Source organism: Gobio gobio (genome assembly GCF_949357685.1).
Source record: "Gobio gobio genome assembly, chromosome: 1".
NCBI classification, from domain to species: domain Eukaryota; kingdom Metazoa; phylum Chordata; class Actinopteri; order Cypriniformes; family Gobionidae; genus Gobio; species Gobio gobio.
In genome coordinates this window covers 67,681,678-67,698,861 of record NC_137097.1, presented here as the reverse complement: position 1 = coordinate 67,698,861, position 17,184 = coordinate 67,681,678, and the positions used below count along the sequence as shown (strand labels likewise).

At 39.8% G+C, this 17,184-nt stretch overlaps 1 protein-coding gene across 1 annotated transcript in view; it reads right to left on the bottom strand.

Moving 5' to 3' along the window:
* Positions 1–470: 470 nt before the first annotated feature.
* The window catches only part of glis2b (GLIS family zinc finger 2b), a 64,818-nt gene continuing 48,104 nt past the window's right edge, over positions 471–17,184 (bottom strand). Inside the window, exons 2-7 of the mRNA XM_079827370.1 lie at positions 9,611–9,827; positions 9,405–9,535; positions 4,384–4,566; positions 4,167–4,300; positions 3,354–3,472; positions 471–3,272 (exon numbers count right to left, since the gene is read on the bottom strand). Of these exons, the coding sequence (XP_079683496.1) occupies positions 2,554–3,272; positions 3,354–3,472; positions 4,167–4,300; positions 4,384–4,566; positions 9,405–9,535; positions 9,611–9,800 (1,476 nt within the window). The 5' untranslated portion in view covers positions 9,801–9,827 and the 3' untranslated portion in view covers positions 471–2,553. The remainder of the gene's footprint in view (positions 3,273–3,353; positions 3,473–4,166; positions 4,301–4,383; positions 4,567–9,404; positions 9,536–9,610; positions 9,828–17,184) is intronic.

The window sequence follows — 17,184 nt, the reverse complement described above, 5'->3', positions numbered from 1 at the left end:
AAATAATTATGAAATAAGACTCTTGAGTGTAATAATGGTTTGGAGAAGAGGGTGGGGTACTGCTTTAAGGAAGTGTGATTATTTCAGTCGGAATGTTTTTACGTTACATTCGTTTGTTTTCTAAAACTGACTTTTTTCTTCTGGCAATCTATGAGGGGGATAATGGACATTGTTGAAGGATGCTCTAAAGAATGTTTACGTGCCTGAGTTCAGGAGAGAAGACTTGATCATGAGTGTTATTTTAATCTTGATGGCGACAGGTTGATCATCAATGGAGGATGACAATGACTGCATTAAGAGTCTTTCACTTGACCCACTTCAGGACTTCAATGCACCTCTCAACACCCAGATAGGGTCACAGAAGGTTCGCTATTTATTAATTCATATTGAATATGAATCTGAATGTCATGAGATGCCTTAAAAGTTGTTTTTGTACAACTTGATGGGTCTAGAGTTTTTATTTTCAGTTTGTATGATGTACCACCTGATAGCACATTATGCAATGAGGGTAAATCAGAGGCAAACGGGGTAAAATGTGAAATTTGTCGTACTTGGAGCATCGCCGTAAAACACTACAACACCATGTGTGCAACGTGACGCCCGGAGTTACCCTTTTGCTCAACAGAGTTCGATTCATTGGAGAAAGTTGATGTGGGTCATGTGAAAGGGTCTTAAAGCAAAATACTGTCTTTTGGCCACCTGAATAGTGTTTCTGCACTTTATTATTAAGTCCCTAGTTCAATCTATGCGTTTAGACTTTTAGCACAGTGATTTAATATGGGGCAAAGCAAAGTTTTGTTAAACAAACTAGGCCCTTAACTGTTGCGATACACCCAAACTGGTGTATTGCAAGTGTCAACGTGTTCATTGGGTTGTGGATAACTGTTATTTAAAATAGTCCAGCCAAATGTTCTTCGTTTTACCCAGCCAAGCTAGTATATGGCAAAGCAGGATAATACTGTTAAATCTGGCCCTTGGTTCAGCTAGTAGTGTGCAGTACAACTGATGACCAGAAGATGGCACTATTTACAACAATGCCATGTCCTATGGGGCGTTAGCATAACTTCTGGGTGAGTTTGTGCCCTTGTATGACTTAAAACTCAGTCAGTGTGAGCCTTGTGTCTGTAGATATCTTATTCAACAAAATAGAGCTAGTCAAGGTTTTCTATTTCCTCCTCCTCAGAGGACAGATTGTCGTTCATACTGTGTATATTTTTACTCAGAGATGTTTGCTTACAATGCAGTGACACAGCTAGCAGCAAATTACAAGGTTCGTCATGTAGCTTGCCGTAGCATTTAGCTAAGGAAGTTCACTTGCTAGGGATGCAGATGGTGCCTGCTGACTGAGGTGGGACTTGGGACAGTCTGAAGCAGGAGGGTAAAGTCCTGCTCCTGGAGGGCCACCTTGCAGGAGAGTTTATCTCTAGCCCTAATTAAACACACCTGAGCCAGCTACTCAGTGTCTTCAGGATAACTAGATCTTCCAGTCAGGTGTGTTGGAGCTAAACTCTGCAAGAAAGTGACATTCCAGGAAAAGGATTGGTCGGAAGGGTACAACAGATGCTGATTGTCAGCAAGTAAACAAGCTGCTCTCGTCTGACCTACGACCTCAGCACCTCTTTGCAAACCTGACCAAACCCATGCGAGTTAGCCTCAGAGATCTCTAGCTCGCTAAGCTTAGAGGTCTTTTCGTAATGCACGGAATGGCTTGAAAGATGTTTCCTTAAAAAAACAACAACATACATTTGTGTCTTTAGTGTGTTGTGTACACTGTCGTCCAAAAGTTTCTCTTACGCATAAATACACAGAAGTTGTCTCTTGAAGCAAGGGCACAGATTCCTAAGTCTGCTGTTTAGATCAGTGCTCTCATAAAAAAGAAAACAAAGTGTATAAGACTTGAGGTGACCAATCCTGCTTCTGGAGGGCCACCTTCCTGCTGAGTTTAGACCAAGGGTGGGCAACGTTGGCCCATGAGGGCCACTGTCCTGCAGAGATAAGCTCCAACACTGATCAAACTCACCTGACTGTATTTTTGTGTTAAAATGTAATGTTTGTTCAGGTGTGTTTGGTTAGCACTGGAACTCTGAGGGACAGTGGACCAGTTGCTCACCTCTGGTTTAACCCTAACCATAATTAAACACACCTGAATTACCTGACCAGTTAATCTAGGTCTTCAGGATTACTCAAAACGTCCAAGCAGGTGTGTTTGAGCAGGTTGGAGCTAAACTCTCTAGGAAGGTGTCCCTCCAGTAGCAGGATTGGATACCCCTGGTAATAAGATAAGCCAGAAAGAGAATGGAATGGAGGTGAATGTTTGGCTACTTTCTGAAATGTTATGCTAGTTTAGTTCCCATCGTTATTACCACAAGAAATAGGTAGCAGTGTTTGTCTGAGAAGTACAAATTAGAACTGAAATAGCACTAAAAGTTGAAGAAGAGGGCGTCACCTCCAAGGAGAACTGAATTTGCTTTGTGAAAATCCCCCACAGGCTTGCCTCTGAACTCTGACCCCTGGTCTACCCCCCACCCCTGCCGTTCTTCTGGAATGCGGTGCTCAGTTGACCACAGCTGGCTTCAGCAGCACCTGGCCAGAGGGGATGACAACCCAAGACAGGGGGTCGTGGGACGATCCCGTAGACAGGTTGAGCACGCCACCGTGGATCTCGTCCTCGCCTTCCTCGCCCCTGGCCTTGCCCTTGCCATGGTCCCTGCGCTCCGAGCCCAAAATGGGCACCATGGGCAACCCCAGTGTGGAAGATGAGAATGTAGGAGACAGCAAGGGTGACTTGGCTAGGCCAAGTGGGGAACCGCTGAAAGACAAAATGGGTGTCCCCCCAAGCCCAGCTGAAGGCGAGCTTGGGCAGCCCAGCGTGCTCAAGTCCAAGGGGCGGGGACTGAGGGGGGACAAGGGGAGGGAGCCTCCAAGACCCTGCAGACCGTGACCGCCCAAAAGAGCAGCGGCAGCACCAGGAATGATGATGTGAGCCCCACTGACGTAAGTCAGCTCAGATTCTTTCCCCGCCCCAGCAATCTGCCCTGGCTTCAACAAGGAGCCCACCCCACCCGGACCTCCCTGATCCTGGGCTACAAAGTGCCCATGAGCCTTGATATGCTTCCTCAAGGAGCTGGGGTCCGTGTAGCGTTTCAAGCAGCCCACCATCTTGCAGTAGTAGGGCTTGTCCACATAGTGTGTGCGTGTGTGTTTGAACCGGTCACTGGAATTGGAGTAGCGCTTGTTGCAGCCCTCGTAAGGACAGATGTAAGGCTTTTCTCCTAAAAAAAAAATACAAGCACCAAATTAGCCATGTCATGCAATCTTCATGTATCTATCCATACATTTAACTTGGTACTGACCTGTGTGTGAGCGGTTGTGGATCTTGAGGTTCTCCAGTCGGGAGAAGCTCTTGTTGCAGGTGGGACAACGGTGAGGTTTTTCATTGGTGTGAGTGCGGATGTGGATCAGCATCTTGTACCTAATGAGGCACACATTAGACTTAAGGGTATGTTATGTTATGTTAAAATTAAAATTGGCTGCAGTTGCAACATTTTCCTTTCCAAGGAAATTAACCTAAAAAATTGCCTTTATGGCAAGTATTTAAAACAAAAAAAATTACTTGTATTAGACTACAAAAGTTTTTGACTTAATCTTTGTCCTGTAAAAATATTTAAAAATCCCCAAAATAAGATTTTGTAGATAATATTTCATATGAATAGGACTTATTGTGCAGAGTGTGGTGCATGTTGGCACCAACTACCAAGGGGCACCAAACAGTGATTTAAACCAAGAGTGATTTAACCCCCCAAAGTCATTTAGTTTAATTATGCATGGTTCTTTTTAGATTCTTGAATATTCGTGGTCACGTACTAGTTTCTAAAATATTCATGGTTACTTTGTGACCTTTTAATTTAAAAGGCAAATTTGGTTTTCAAAATGTAAATATGATTGTCATTGTCATTAGGAACAACAAAGTTAGTTTATTTTTCAGTAAGTTTTATAATATAAAGTATTTATTTTATGTTTCGTTTAAAAGTTTTATTTGTACTGTGTTAATACTGTATGTTATGATCAAATCTTTTTAGACCAATTGTCTATTGATTACTATTGTATTCGGGGTAAATCTACATCTGTATTTAAGAGCTGGACAGGAGAAAATTTAGCAAACACACCTGGCGTTGAATCCCCGTCCTTTGCGTGCACACCCCTCCCAATGGCAACAGTACCCAGAATCCTTCTCAGGCTTCACATGGAAGTCGTTGACATGATCCACCAGGTCTTGCAAGGAGTCAAAAAGTAGGTGGCACTGTGACGTGAAAAAAATATGCACAATGAGCTCGGGTGAAAAATATACGTTAGCATCTGCGCTAAACTGCTTTTATCTCTCACCTTCCTCCAGCGACAGGCCAGCTGTTCATCTGCGGAGAGGTCTGGAGAAGCTCGTGTGTCCCTGGGCTGCCGAATGAACATGGAGGATGGCAGGTGAAGCCCTCCTCCTCCTCCAATGGGTACGAAGAACTGGAACGCTTGAGATGTGGCTCCTCCCTCCACGTAACGGATATGAGCCGAGTCCTGCCAGAAAAGGCAAACATAATTCAAGCCTCTTTATCTTTTTTCACAGCAGGTCAGTGAATCTGGTAATAGTTGTTAAACTGACAGTAACAGGAGCTACAGGAGGTCCATGTTCTGTAATCGCCCTCACAGCAAGAGACTCTTCTGAGCAGTTTGCTGGATGTGGCAGCTCGTCGCCCTTGTGTTTCTACCCCCAGCTGTGCTGATCTGAGCACTTCATGCTCAACCACAGATTTAAGACTTTAATGAGAGAAGCGAGATGGCAAGCCACCAATAATAGGAAAAATATGAAATAGCATCTAATGCACAGAGCTTTAGAGCCAAGACTACCTGTAGGAGGGGACCTGAGTTCAGTGGCACTGGAACTGTGGCTCGATTCGTGTGAATGTGAAAACAACACAGACACACTTGTTCAGGGGAAACCTGCGCACACGTTTAAGCTGATGACGATGTCATTAGTTCAACAAAACAGTGGTGATGATTAACCTTGGATACGAGCGAGAGTGAGTAAATAAATCGCAAATAAATCGCTTATCGCGATTATGAAATCGCAAAGGCTGCGATAATTTTTTTTATGCGCAGTTTATCAGTGCAGGACGGCTCTGTGATCAGTAGTAAATGCTGCTCTATCTAAAATTACTCAGAGTTTGATTCGCTTAAAATGTGCATTTGAAAAAAGCAACAAGCTTCAAACATCTTTCCAAACATGAGAAGCATTTAGTCATGATTAATCAATCAAAGCATTTCAATATTCTGTTTATTCAGCTCGCCGATAATATGATGTTCATAGGGATTTCCTGAAATGACGTGAGCTATCGTTCTTCTGCGGCACATATTTGGAGTACCTTGCACGAGAGCGCCCTCTGGCTTGCAGATGGAGCAGCATTTACTACTGATCACAGAGTTGTGCGGTTTAATTGCGATTTATCGTGCAGCCCTAGTCTGCAGTGTAATATGTGCATATGTAACCGGGCTTATTCGACCCGCTCCGAGCAGGATTCGAACCTGCGTCTCTGGCATAGGAGGCAGGAGCACTTACAAGGACGCTGAAGTCTCTTGAGATCAGGGGAGTGAGATTTACCCACAGCTCTTACTAGCTGGCCTCCATTACACTCACCCCCTAAACCTCACTCTCATCCGGGTCATGGCACCAATTGACCTATCGGTAAGCCCCGCCCCCCTTAGTTGCTGTTGCTAACTCGGACAAACAAACGGAGATGCTATATCTTACAAGGACAGCTGTCAGTGTGAAAACCTTATCCCAAGATGTTTTTGGACACAGAATGTAGCGTATATCCCGTCCGAATGATGGCCAAACTTTACTGATGGTTTATCAAGTTTATTATGTCATTTTTCACTCCAAAAAATCATCGTAAGAGCTGAACAAACAAAGTATAAGAAGTGCGCATTAACGTCTCATTCACAAACTATCTCTCTCCGTTGAATTACCATTAACATACACAGCAAATTACACAAAAACACTCAACAACTAACAGTAAAGAAACATACACAGAGCTTATGACTTTTCGGGGGTGCAGTTAATAACTGGTAAACTTTGTATCTGCAAAACAACTCTGATAAACTGCTAGCTCTCCCTTTCACTAACGTTACCTGTAGACTATAATACCCATCAAAATAGGAGTAGGACAGATAATGTAGACCTTAAACATATCTAAAATTAAATTAATTTACATATAATCAGTTTATTATGGAGAGGCACTTAAATATAGACTTTAGTGTTTGACCTATAGTGTTACATGACGTGAGAACAGTTCGTTACTTTGCTTTGTATGTAAGCAGGGACTTTAATCGTAACTTAATGAAAGTGTGACAAACACAAAATCCTCTCAGGATCCCTGGAGTCAGTGTTACAGTACCTCAGGCACGACATTTTAGCATTTTTGTAGCATAAACCCCATCAAACCGATGAGAGCTTCGGATTTTCCAATGTTTCTCTATGGCGCTGACACCTAAAGATGTCCGAGTTCCGGTCCCAGCGCAACTGATACTCAACTGCTATTGGCTCATCTGCGTTCGAGGGGAGGGGCTTACCGATAGGTCAATTGTAACCGGTCCTATTCAACCCACTCCCGGCAGGATTCAAACCATCGTCTCCGGCATGGGAGGCAGGCGCACTAACAAGAACACTAAAGACCGCAGTCTCTTGAGATCAGGGGAGTGAGATTTACCCACAGCTCTTACTAGCTGGCCTCCATTACACTCACCCCCTAAACCTCATTACCATCTGGGTCATGGCACCAATTGTAACCAGTCCTACTCGACCCACTCCGGCAGGATTCAAACCGCCGTCTCCGGCACGGGAGGCAGGCGCACTAACCAGAACGCTAAAGACTGCAGTCTCTTGAAATCAGGGTAGTGAGATTTACCCACAGCCCTTACTAGCTGGCCTCCATTACACTCACCCCCTAAACCTCATTCCCATCTGGGTCATGGCACCAATTGTAACTGGTCCTACTCGACCCACTCCTGGCAGGATTATCTCTATTAACCGCCATCTATAATATTGATAGTCTCATGAGGAATATTAAATACTATGGAATTTAATCTTTCCTCGTCTCTTGTGGTTTCCAGAGCATTGCTCTCAAAAAATATTCAACTGAAAAATGATATTATTTTTGTATTATTTATTATTGAATTTAAATACAATTTAAACTGTGTATAGCTAGCACTTCTCGTGTTAATGAATAAGTGTAATATTTAATACATAAATAGGCAATTTCTTATTATGACCAATCACAGGTGAAGCAATTATTATTCATTCTTGTCATCACATTTATACAGTATCATGAAGTAAAATACAGTCATACTGTATTTTGTAAATATAATTATTTTTCTTTTACCCTCACTTCTAGTTGTTTGGCTTTTTTCTATTGTCTGCGAAACAAAGTCTGAACATACCAAAAAGCTTAGTTAACTTAGATTTATGAAATTCTTTAATTATATAGCTGTTTCCATCCACCTATTTTTTATGCACATTTTTTTGGACTAAAAGTTGGACTAAAAACGCTGGATGGAAATGCCATATGCGCATAAATGATAAGAATACACATAAAAAATGTACGCACTCAATTGAGTCAGTTACATTTTTTATCCGATAAGAAAACAAATGGAAATGGAAACACTGCGATGGAAACCGAATAAATTCCTTGATGCGTATCAAAAAAGACATGTGACTTTGCGATGGGTCGATTTGCGATTTGTCTACACGCTCTGAGGCACAAGTCATTTATTATATATGATAATTATTACATAGAGTGGCTTGTCCTATTGCAGCAACTTCCATTTTTCTTATGACTTTCTGATAGTCACTGGACTCACTGGATGGAAACGCAGCTCTATTCGCAAATGTTTTATGCAATACTTTGGATGTAAACAGCTTATGGCACAAACATGCTATATGAGTTGACAAAGCATAATGCTTAGTGTTAGGGATGTGCTCATATTTCTAACCCTACGTATGAGCAACAGTACTAGTGATGCTTAAGAAGGGTTAAATAGAGGAGAAACAATGATGACTTTGACTGCACAACAGTGTTTGTGCTGTATGGGAAGGTTTCAGCTATGTGAGAAATGTGCATGGAAAATCGTGTAAAATGAGGCTGATTGCTCTGCCATCATCTAAGACCTGGCCACTGTTCATCCATTGGCTTGAAGGAGGGGTGGCAGGCATCGGAGACACACAAAAGCACACAAAAAAGCCATGCATCTCGTTCCCAATTCAATTTTGAGCGAATTGAATTAAGCAGAAAGAGCTCTGTGTGGCTGTACCTCGCTGCAAATCTGATTTAACCTCGCGTCCCATCCGTCAGCCCCACGGACAGAGAAAGAGAGACACTTTTGTGATGGGACACAGGGGGCATTTGATAAGAAGCAACACCATATCTGGGTCAGCGAGGGTAACAGATCTGAATGTCTCGTGTTGAGGGGAGGTGAGGGACGGGCCAGTGCATTTAATGCACTTTAATGATTATGACCCAAATGGAATCACCATCAGAACTGAGTCTTTGGCTGCTTCTTAGTCTCACCTCAGCTGATTTGCTTCATGAGCAAGATATCTCATTTAAGAAGTAGTAGGCCTAGTTTAAAGCTAATTATAGAACACTTAAAGGGAAACTGCAACAAAAAAAAAGTATAAATTTGTTAATAATCTTCAAAAAATCATCTTGTATTTCAGTTAAAATATCGACAAATCCTTAAAACATGACACATGTACTAGAGATTGCATACTTATTTTAAAACACATGTATGTTTTTTCTTAATGCACTAGCAGATTATAATTTTTTTCACTTATTTTTATACACTACAGTTCAAAGGTTTGGGATTTTGTAATGTTTTTGAAATCTGCTCACCAAGACTGCTGGAATACATTAAAACAGTAATATTGTGAGATATTATTAACATTTAAAATGGCTGTTTATATATATATATAATTTTTTTTTTTTTTTTTTTATGTAATTCATTCCTAAAATTCAAAGTTGAATTTTCAGCCTCATTACTCCAGTCTTCAGTGTCACATGATCCTTCAGAAATCATTCTAATATGCTGAATTTAACTTATATTAAAGATACATTCTGTAAAAAGTTTTCTCTTAAGCAGTGTTCTTGTTATTTTTAAGATAATTTTGATCTTTAGTTTAGGTTTTTTAACTGTACAAAAAGTCAAAAAGCCTTGTTAAAAACTTTAGGTCAAGGGTACAACCCAAAATATCACTGCAACAGATTATAAAACTGAAAAATTAAGCTAAGTTTTTGCTTGCATAAATAGTATTAGTATATTCAGTACCCATGTTGTGCTCTTCCCTAGCGTTGTCAACTCACCCCGTGGAAAATGTGAGCTGAGCCATTTCCATTGGAGAGATCCGGAGAGCAGGCGGTGTTTCGGGAGGACGGGGACATGCTGAGGTCCACGGCGGGCGGTGTGGGGGTCTCAGACTTGTCCTGCAGGACACCTGCAAACACACGCCTCTGTTATACTCCCTGCAATTATATTGTATGTTATATTATATTGAATCTGTCTTGTTTACCTGTGTGTGGGGAGGCAGGAGACGCTGGAATGATGACTGCGGTACCGTCGTCTGTCATCCGTAGCTGCCCGGCCCCCTTGGCGTGTATGGGAGAGGCGGTCAGAGAGGGCGGAGACATGGCGTATCTGTCCCGCCCACCGACCCGCCCCCTCGGCACCTTCAGGTCTAGTGGCTCATCTAAGGACAGCATGACAGCATGCGGACCGGAGCCTGAAACCTTTACAGACAGACACAGAGAGAGAGAGCAAATTAGGTGAGAACTGAAACATACACACAAATCCTGTCACAGCAGGACATTTGTTGCATAAGAGCAGTGAGCATAGTTGTTGCATTCATAATATCATCATGATTTTCATGAATCCAGAAGCATTCCATAACTGTGGCTTCCTAAATAGACCAGAACTGCTCCATAAGGCTAGGTGCAATGGTTATCATTCAGATGGGAAGGTTGTTTTGTGGATTTTGGACAGTTGTAGGGGCATCTCTTTACTTTTTAAATGTAGTATGTTTTAATGTCAGATATGAGCATTAAAACTTTTAAGTTCCTAAAAATAAAAAGTTAGGTATGCACTGATGACAACTAGCATGGTAAAGGCTAATATGATAATGTTAAGGCCCTGATATAGAGTTGTCAAAAGTACTGAAATTTAAAAAATTTGATGATATCAGCATTTCCCTCTAGCATTTTGAGCGCCCAACACATATGTCTTTGATTGGCCATTGTGTTCACACGCTCAACATATATGTCTCTGATTGGCTATTGTGTTTGCGCGCTCAACACATGTATGTCTGTGATTGGCCACTGTGTTCATGCGCTCAACACATATGTCTGTGATTGGCTATTGTGTTCACAAGCTCAACATATATGTCTCTGATTGGCTATTGTGTTTGCGCGCTCAACACATGTATGTCTGTGATTGGCCACTGTGTTCATGCGCTCAACACATATGTCTGTGATTGGCTATTGTGTTCACACGCTCAACATATATGTCTCTGATTGGCTATTGTGTTTGCGCGCTCAACACATGTATGTCTGTGATTGGCCACTGTGTTCATGCGCTCAACACATATGTCTGTGATTGGCTATTGTGTTCACATGGTCAACACATATGTCTTTGATTGGCCATTGTGTTCACACGCTCAACATATATGTCTCTGATTGGCCATTGTGTTCACACGCTCAACATATATGTCTCTGATTGGCCATTGTGTTCACACGCTCAACATATATGTCTCTGATTGGCCATTGTGTTCACACACATTTCTGAGGAGCATGCTGAAAACTGCTTCAGCAAATACTGACCAACTATTTAAATGTTGAGCGTAGGGATGAAACGATTACCGGTTTCACGATTAACCACGATAAAATTTAGTGACGGTTAGTAATATCGTATAAAATTTAATTATCATTAAAACCGCGTGTGATTATCACGATTGAGAAAACTCGCGGTAAATCATGTCCAGTCAGCATCAGTCTGGCGCAGCGCACTGCTGTCTTTTGAATGGGAATAAATGTCAGAAGGCAGTGACAGCGCCTGGAGATTTTTCAGATTTCTAAAAGGACCTCAATACCAAAACTACGTCTGGGAAATAATAACGTGACGCAAACGAACACATTCAGACAAGACTAGGGTGACATTTAAGGGATAATAATCAGGGCTTAACATTAACAACCGCCATTTGCGGGTGTAACGTTATTTCGGCTGCACACTATTGCCACTCTGACTGTTAAACTTATTATAGTCTTCTCAAAAGCCATCTGTTATAATCGCGTTGCGCATTATAAGCACTTACACGTGTTTCTATTGAGTTTATGAAAGCGACGTCGTCTCATAATCAGAGGCGTTCAGATCAGCCGGAGTTTTTGTTAAGAGCGCGCGCCGCTCTCACTCGCTGAAATCTACTCAAAGCAGAGATAAACGTGCAATGTACGCAGGAGATTCATTCATCATACCGTGGTCGACTGTTTTTGTTCTATTTCAGCAGCGAAAATGGTTTAAAACAAACAGCAGAACCACAGCGCATCTGATATGACTGGCATTACGCTGGCGAATTTAGGGACCGTCTCTAAAGTTACACACAACATTGGTAACGTTATACACGTTTCTGACTTCAATAGCATTTGAAGGGAATGACAGTCATAAAACTGACTGTAAGGTGTTCATCTAGGTGTCAGGTATGATACATACCTTTTGATATTTAATAAAATAAACTGTCAAATCATATGGAAATATGCATATTTCACTAGGATAGGCCTACTGTTTGGGCTCTTACACAAAAATATGCTAGATTAAAATGCATCATTGCTGAACACTGATGAGTATATTGCTTGAATATATTTACAGAGATAATATTAGAGATTATATTTACGACAAATTATTATTATTTATTAGGGATGCACCGATATGAACATTTTGGCCGATACCGATAACCGATAATTCTTAATATTTGAAAGCCGATAACCGATATATTGGCCGATAAATCTAAATACAAATTTTAATAAACTCTGAGAGCCTGATTACAAAAACAAAAGGCTCACCATTAAAAGCCATGTCCCAAACACTTCAACATAAACCAAACCTATACACTACAGTAGCCTATTTGAACCAGTGTGAGATTCCTTACCTTTTCAAATTAATTTTACACTCCTATGGCCAATTTTTTTTTTAACACTTTACAATAAGGTTTAATTTTTGTTAGTATTAGTTAACCAACAATGAATGAACAATACTTCAACAGGATTTATTAATATTAGTTCATGTTAATCTCAACATATTCAGACCCAAAGTTGTGTCTTTTAACATTAGGTATGAACTGTGAATGGACTGTTACAAAACACAAACATTTTATTACTAAAAGAAACAAAGGTTATTGCTCTCTGTTTGTTCATGATAGTTAATGCATTAATAAAATGAGACCTTATTTCTAAAATGTTACCAAAAATTATATTGTCTAAAAAATAAAAATAATATACCTAAATAATGCAAACAAGTAATTGAACAGCATTACTTAGGCTGCATAATAAAGAATCAGAATGCAAGTGCATGAAAACCTCCGCACAGACGATAAAGAAATGGTTTTAATCAAACCATATTGTTGATGGAAATGATACGAGAACAATAAAAGTGCTAATTATAAAAAATAATGCTTCTGTGTTTTTGAAAAAAAAAATATGTTTAATATAACAGTAATAGTAAACATCTGTAATATTAGTCTAGTCTATTAGGAATAATGTTGCTGTTTGAGAGCGCGCTGAAGCTGGAGAGAATGAACGAACAACCATAAACTGAAGCGCTTAGAAGTTTAATTAACAACTAAACGCTTCATATATGAGAACAATCAGATATTTATACAAAATAAATATAATATTACAACTTATATTAGCACAAAATCACGCATAGGTGAAGGGTTATAACTCCTGTGGATGCTCTTCCCCTGTTTGAGAGCGTGCTGAAACTGAAGATGATCACCGGTACAGTGAAGCACTGCGGGTTATTGACTTAACCAAACACATCCTATATGACTTTAATCAGATGTTTATACTACAAAAACGTAATATTACGACTTACATATGCTTAAAATGACGCGAATGCACAAGCGAACTTGACTGTGCTGGTCAGAATGCGTTGTTGACGCTTCCCACAACAGCGCGCTGAAAAACAACTAAACCCAGAGAATTCACTACGTTTTATAACAGAAATATTCTCATTGCGTTATGTATAGGACAGTCCCAGTAGTTATTAATGCTGTGCATTTCTGTTGGAAATGCGCGCGCCGGTACAATGAAGTGCTTTACTGCATCGTTAATGAACTCAACCAAACGCATCCTATATGGGATTATATACACAAAATAATAAATATAATATTACAACTTACAATGGCACAAAAGGCTGTGAATGCACAAGCAAACTTGACTGTGCTCGTCATGAAGGTGCAACTCCGTGGGCGCGCGCTGAAGCTAAAGACCGGTACAATGAAGTGCTTTACTGCATCGTTTATTAACTCAACCAAACGCATCCTATATGATATTACATACACAGAATAATAATAAATATAATATTACAACTTACAATGGCACAAAAGGCTGTGAATGCACAAGCGAACTTGACTGTGCTCGTCATGAAGGTGTAACTCCGTGGGCGCGCTCTTCCCTCAACAAACGCGCTGAAACACAACGCTCTTTTACAGCCTATTCTATTCTCATTATCATTTTATGTAGATTATAGAAGACTTGCGCTGCACATGTTGCACATAACTGTATTTTCCTTTTCGAAGTGATTCCAAACATATTTAGAGCAATTCAAACCCATCATGGTGGACAGCGCGTCCGTCTCAGCTGAAGGAAATAATACATTATCTATCGGCTTGACTATATCGGTCAAATTTTCTTATTGGACCGATAACGATAACATCAAAAATAATCATTTATCGGCCGATAACGATATGTTGCCGATATATCGTGCATCCCTATTATTTATGCGTTATGCGTTGCTATTGACGACGGCCATTATAAGGAAGGAAATCGCACAGAATAGAATCTAGCTTAAAAAAGTGCTTAGAGCTGCTTGATTTATTTGTTGTTTGTTGATTTCAAATATAAAACTTGTTTAAATGTTTTAAGTGTGTGCATCTGTTCTTTTAAACACTTTCATCTCATTTGAACAAAACCGTGATAATATTGATAACCGTGATAATTTGGGTCACTATAATCGTGATGTTAAATTTCCATACCGTTTCATCCCTAGTTGAGCGGCAAGCTCACTGGCTGCAGATGCAACAGGAACCAATCAGCTTGTGCCGTGTAGTTAAGTATGTAATTGTCAGCAGTAAGGATGAAAAATATCGTCTGAAAATGGCATTTTCAGTTTTTGGCCGAAAGAGGCCAAAAATATGAGCCAAAAATATGCCACGCTTGCACAACATTATTTTGTAACTTTGAGAGTTGCACCGCTTCCAAAGACGCAACTTCAAAGCGACTCATTCAATTATAATACAAAAAAGACATTTCATTTAAAGTAAGAAATTAATAATTATTGTTAAAAAGCCATTTTCGCTTTCGTTTTTTTGGTCAAGTGCATCCCGGATTTTAGTTTTGGTTTCGGCCCAGAATTTTCATTCATTTCGGTGCCATCATTATTTATCATCTGTCTGATCATCCACATGTTTATTTACTACTTTAAAAGAATAGTATGTGGAAATACATATTATGATCATACACCAGCATTCAAAAGTCTGGGTCAGAAAGTTTATTTTATTTTATTTTTTTAAAGAAATGAACACTTGTATACCGTCAGGATACATTAAGCTGATCAAAAGTGAAAGTAAAGACATTTATAATGTTACAAAAGATTTCTAATAAAAATAAAAAATAAACACTTTCTATTTATCAAAGAATCCTGAAAAAATTAATCAGTTTCCACATAAATATGAAACAGCACAGTTATATTAAATTGTAATAATATTTCACAATTGTACTGTACTTTTGATCAAATAAATGCAGCCTTGGGGAACATAAGAAACTACTCTAGGTAGTGTACACTGTTACTTAGAGGCACACAGTGTGCATACTACATAGTGCAGAAATAGTATGATAGTGTACGGCTGCATATATAAACACACAAAAAACTCAGAATTTCACCAGAGACATTCATACTTTGCAAGAAGGCTTTTCTCCCTATTGCTCGTTGTTTTTCTAAACACCACAAACACACAGTCAGGCCCTCTGATAAACCATCCCCAATCTTCTCACACAATTACTTCCACCACCAGCTTCCCCTCATCCCCCCCGCCTCAAACTGTCCTCACAAAGCACACTGGCAATTACCCCCATTACAGCTTCCACATTCCTTGACTCCATGTGAAATACAACATTCACAAAGCTCCACCTTTAACCACAGTTTCACATCTCTTTTTGTGTGACATATATAACATGCGTCCAGTCATGCTGAATGGCTCTTTGAAAGGGTTTAGCTTGTGCCAACATGAGGAAGGTCAGCGAGGTCAAGGCAGCGGGTGACCGAGTTCAACAACCCAGCCGACAGGACCAATAATCAGCAGATAACCGCACACAGAGCTGCATTATCAACCAGATCTGCATCTTCCGCCCCCCACACACACTCACACAACATCATCTGACCCTGAACTGCGTCTTGAAATGATCCGTCTCCTTGGAAAAAATGTTCAAACTGTCCGTTTTTTGGTCTTTGACGGCACGCCAAAGAAGCAGACAGTCAACGAGTTACTTAAAAAAAAGAAAAGAAAGGAAAATGCTGATTGGTCACAAGAATAAACAGGTTGCGTCTCGGCAGGAGTTAATGTGCAATCTGTAGTATTTCCAGCCGTCTGGTCTTTTTTGACCGCGTCCTGAAGCGATATATCAGACTGGGGTGCGGTTAGAGATGTGATATGTGTGGCATGTTAAGTGTTTAGTTAATGATTTTCACATAAATGTGTCTCAGTGCAGCGGACATTGTTATGTACTCTGGGCTTCCAGTCAAAATAAGGACATTTAACAAGAAAAAACAGGGAAGGACTTGATTTGAAGTGTCAGTGTTTTTCAGGTGGTTGAACAATAAGAGGCATTATGGACATTTTGATATAAGATTATGAAGATGAACACTAATTTATTATTAAATAACATGTACTGATGAATTGTGAACAATAGAACCAGGAATGCTTTAAAATGTAAATAGGTCTAATAATGATTATATTATTATTATAATTATTGTTCATTGATGAATATCAATGTTCATTTCTTGCTATTTATATATTTCTATTGTGTTTCACAATATGCTCAAAGTTAATTGTAATAAAACACAAATAATTTGTAATATTAATCTATATTTATAATCTGGCAAGTCTCAAAACGAATATTTAGCTTTCATACAGTACTTTCAGTTATAAAACTGTGATGTCTAAATTATTTTGTAGAAATTAAAACTATTATTTAGCTAACAATGAGCATACATTGTTCAGTATTCATCATTTTTTGTTAACGTTAGTTAAAGAAAACACAACTGTTCATTGTAAGTTCATGTCAGCTCAGGTATATTAAATAACATTAACAGACACAACTTGTGATTTTAATAATGTATTAGTAGCCTAAATGTTGAAATTAACATTTAGATTAATACAGGATTTAGAAACATATTTCATTGCTAGGTCCTTTTAACTAATGTAGTTAAAGGGTTAGTTCACCCAAAAATGAAAATTCTGTCATTAATTACTTCCCCTCATGTCGTTCGACACCCGTCAGACCTCCGTTCATCTTCAGAACACAAATGAAGATATTTTAGTTGAAATCTGATGGCTCTGAAAGGCCTCCATTGGCTCAATGGCACGGTTCACTCTCAAGACCCTTAAAAGGTACTAAAGACGTCGTTACAAAGTCCATCTCACTACAGAGGTTCTACAATAACTTTATGAATCGGCGACAATAGTTTTTGTGCGCAAAAAACCCCTAAATAACGACTTACATAGTGATGACGATTTCAAAACACGGCATCATGAAGCTTCGAAGCGTTATGAATCAATGAGCCGAATGATGATTCGGATCGCGTGTCAAACCGCCAAAC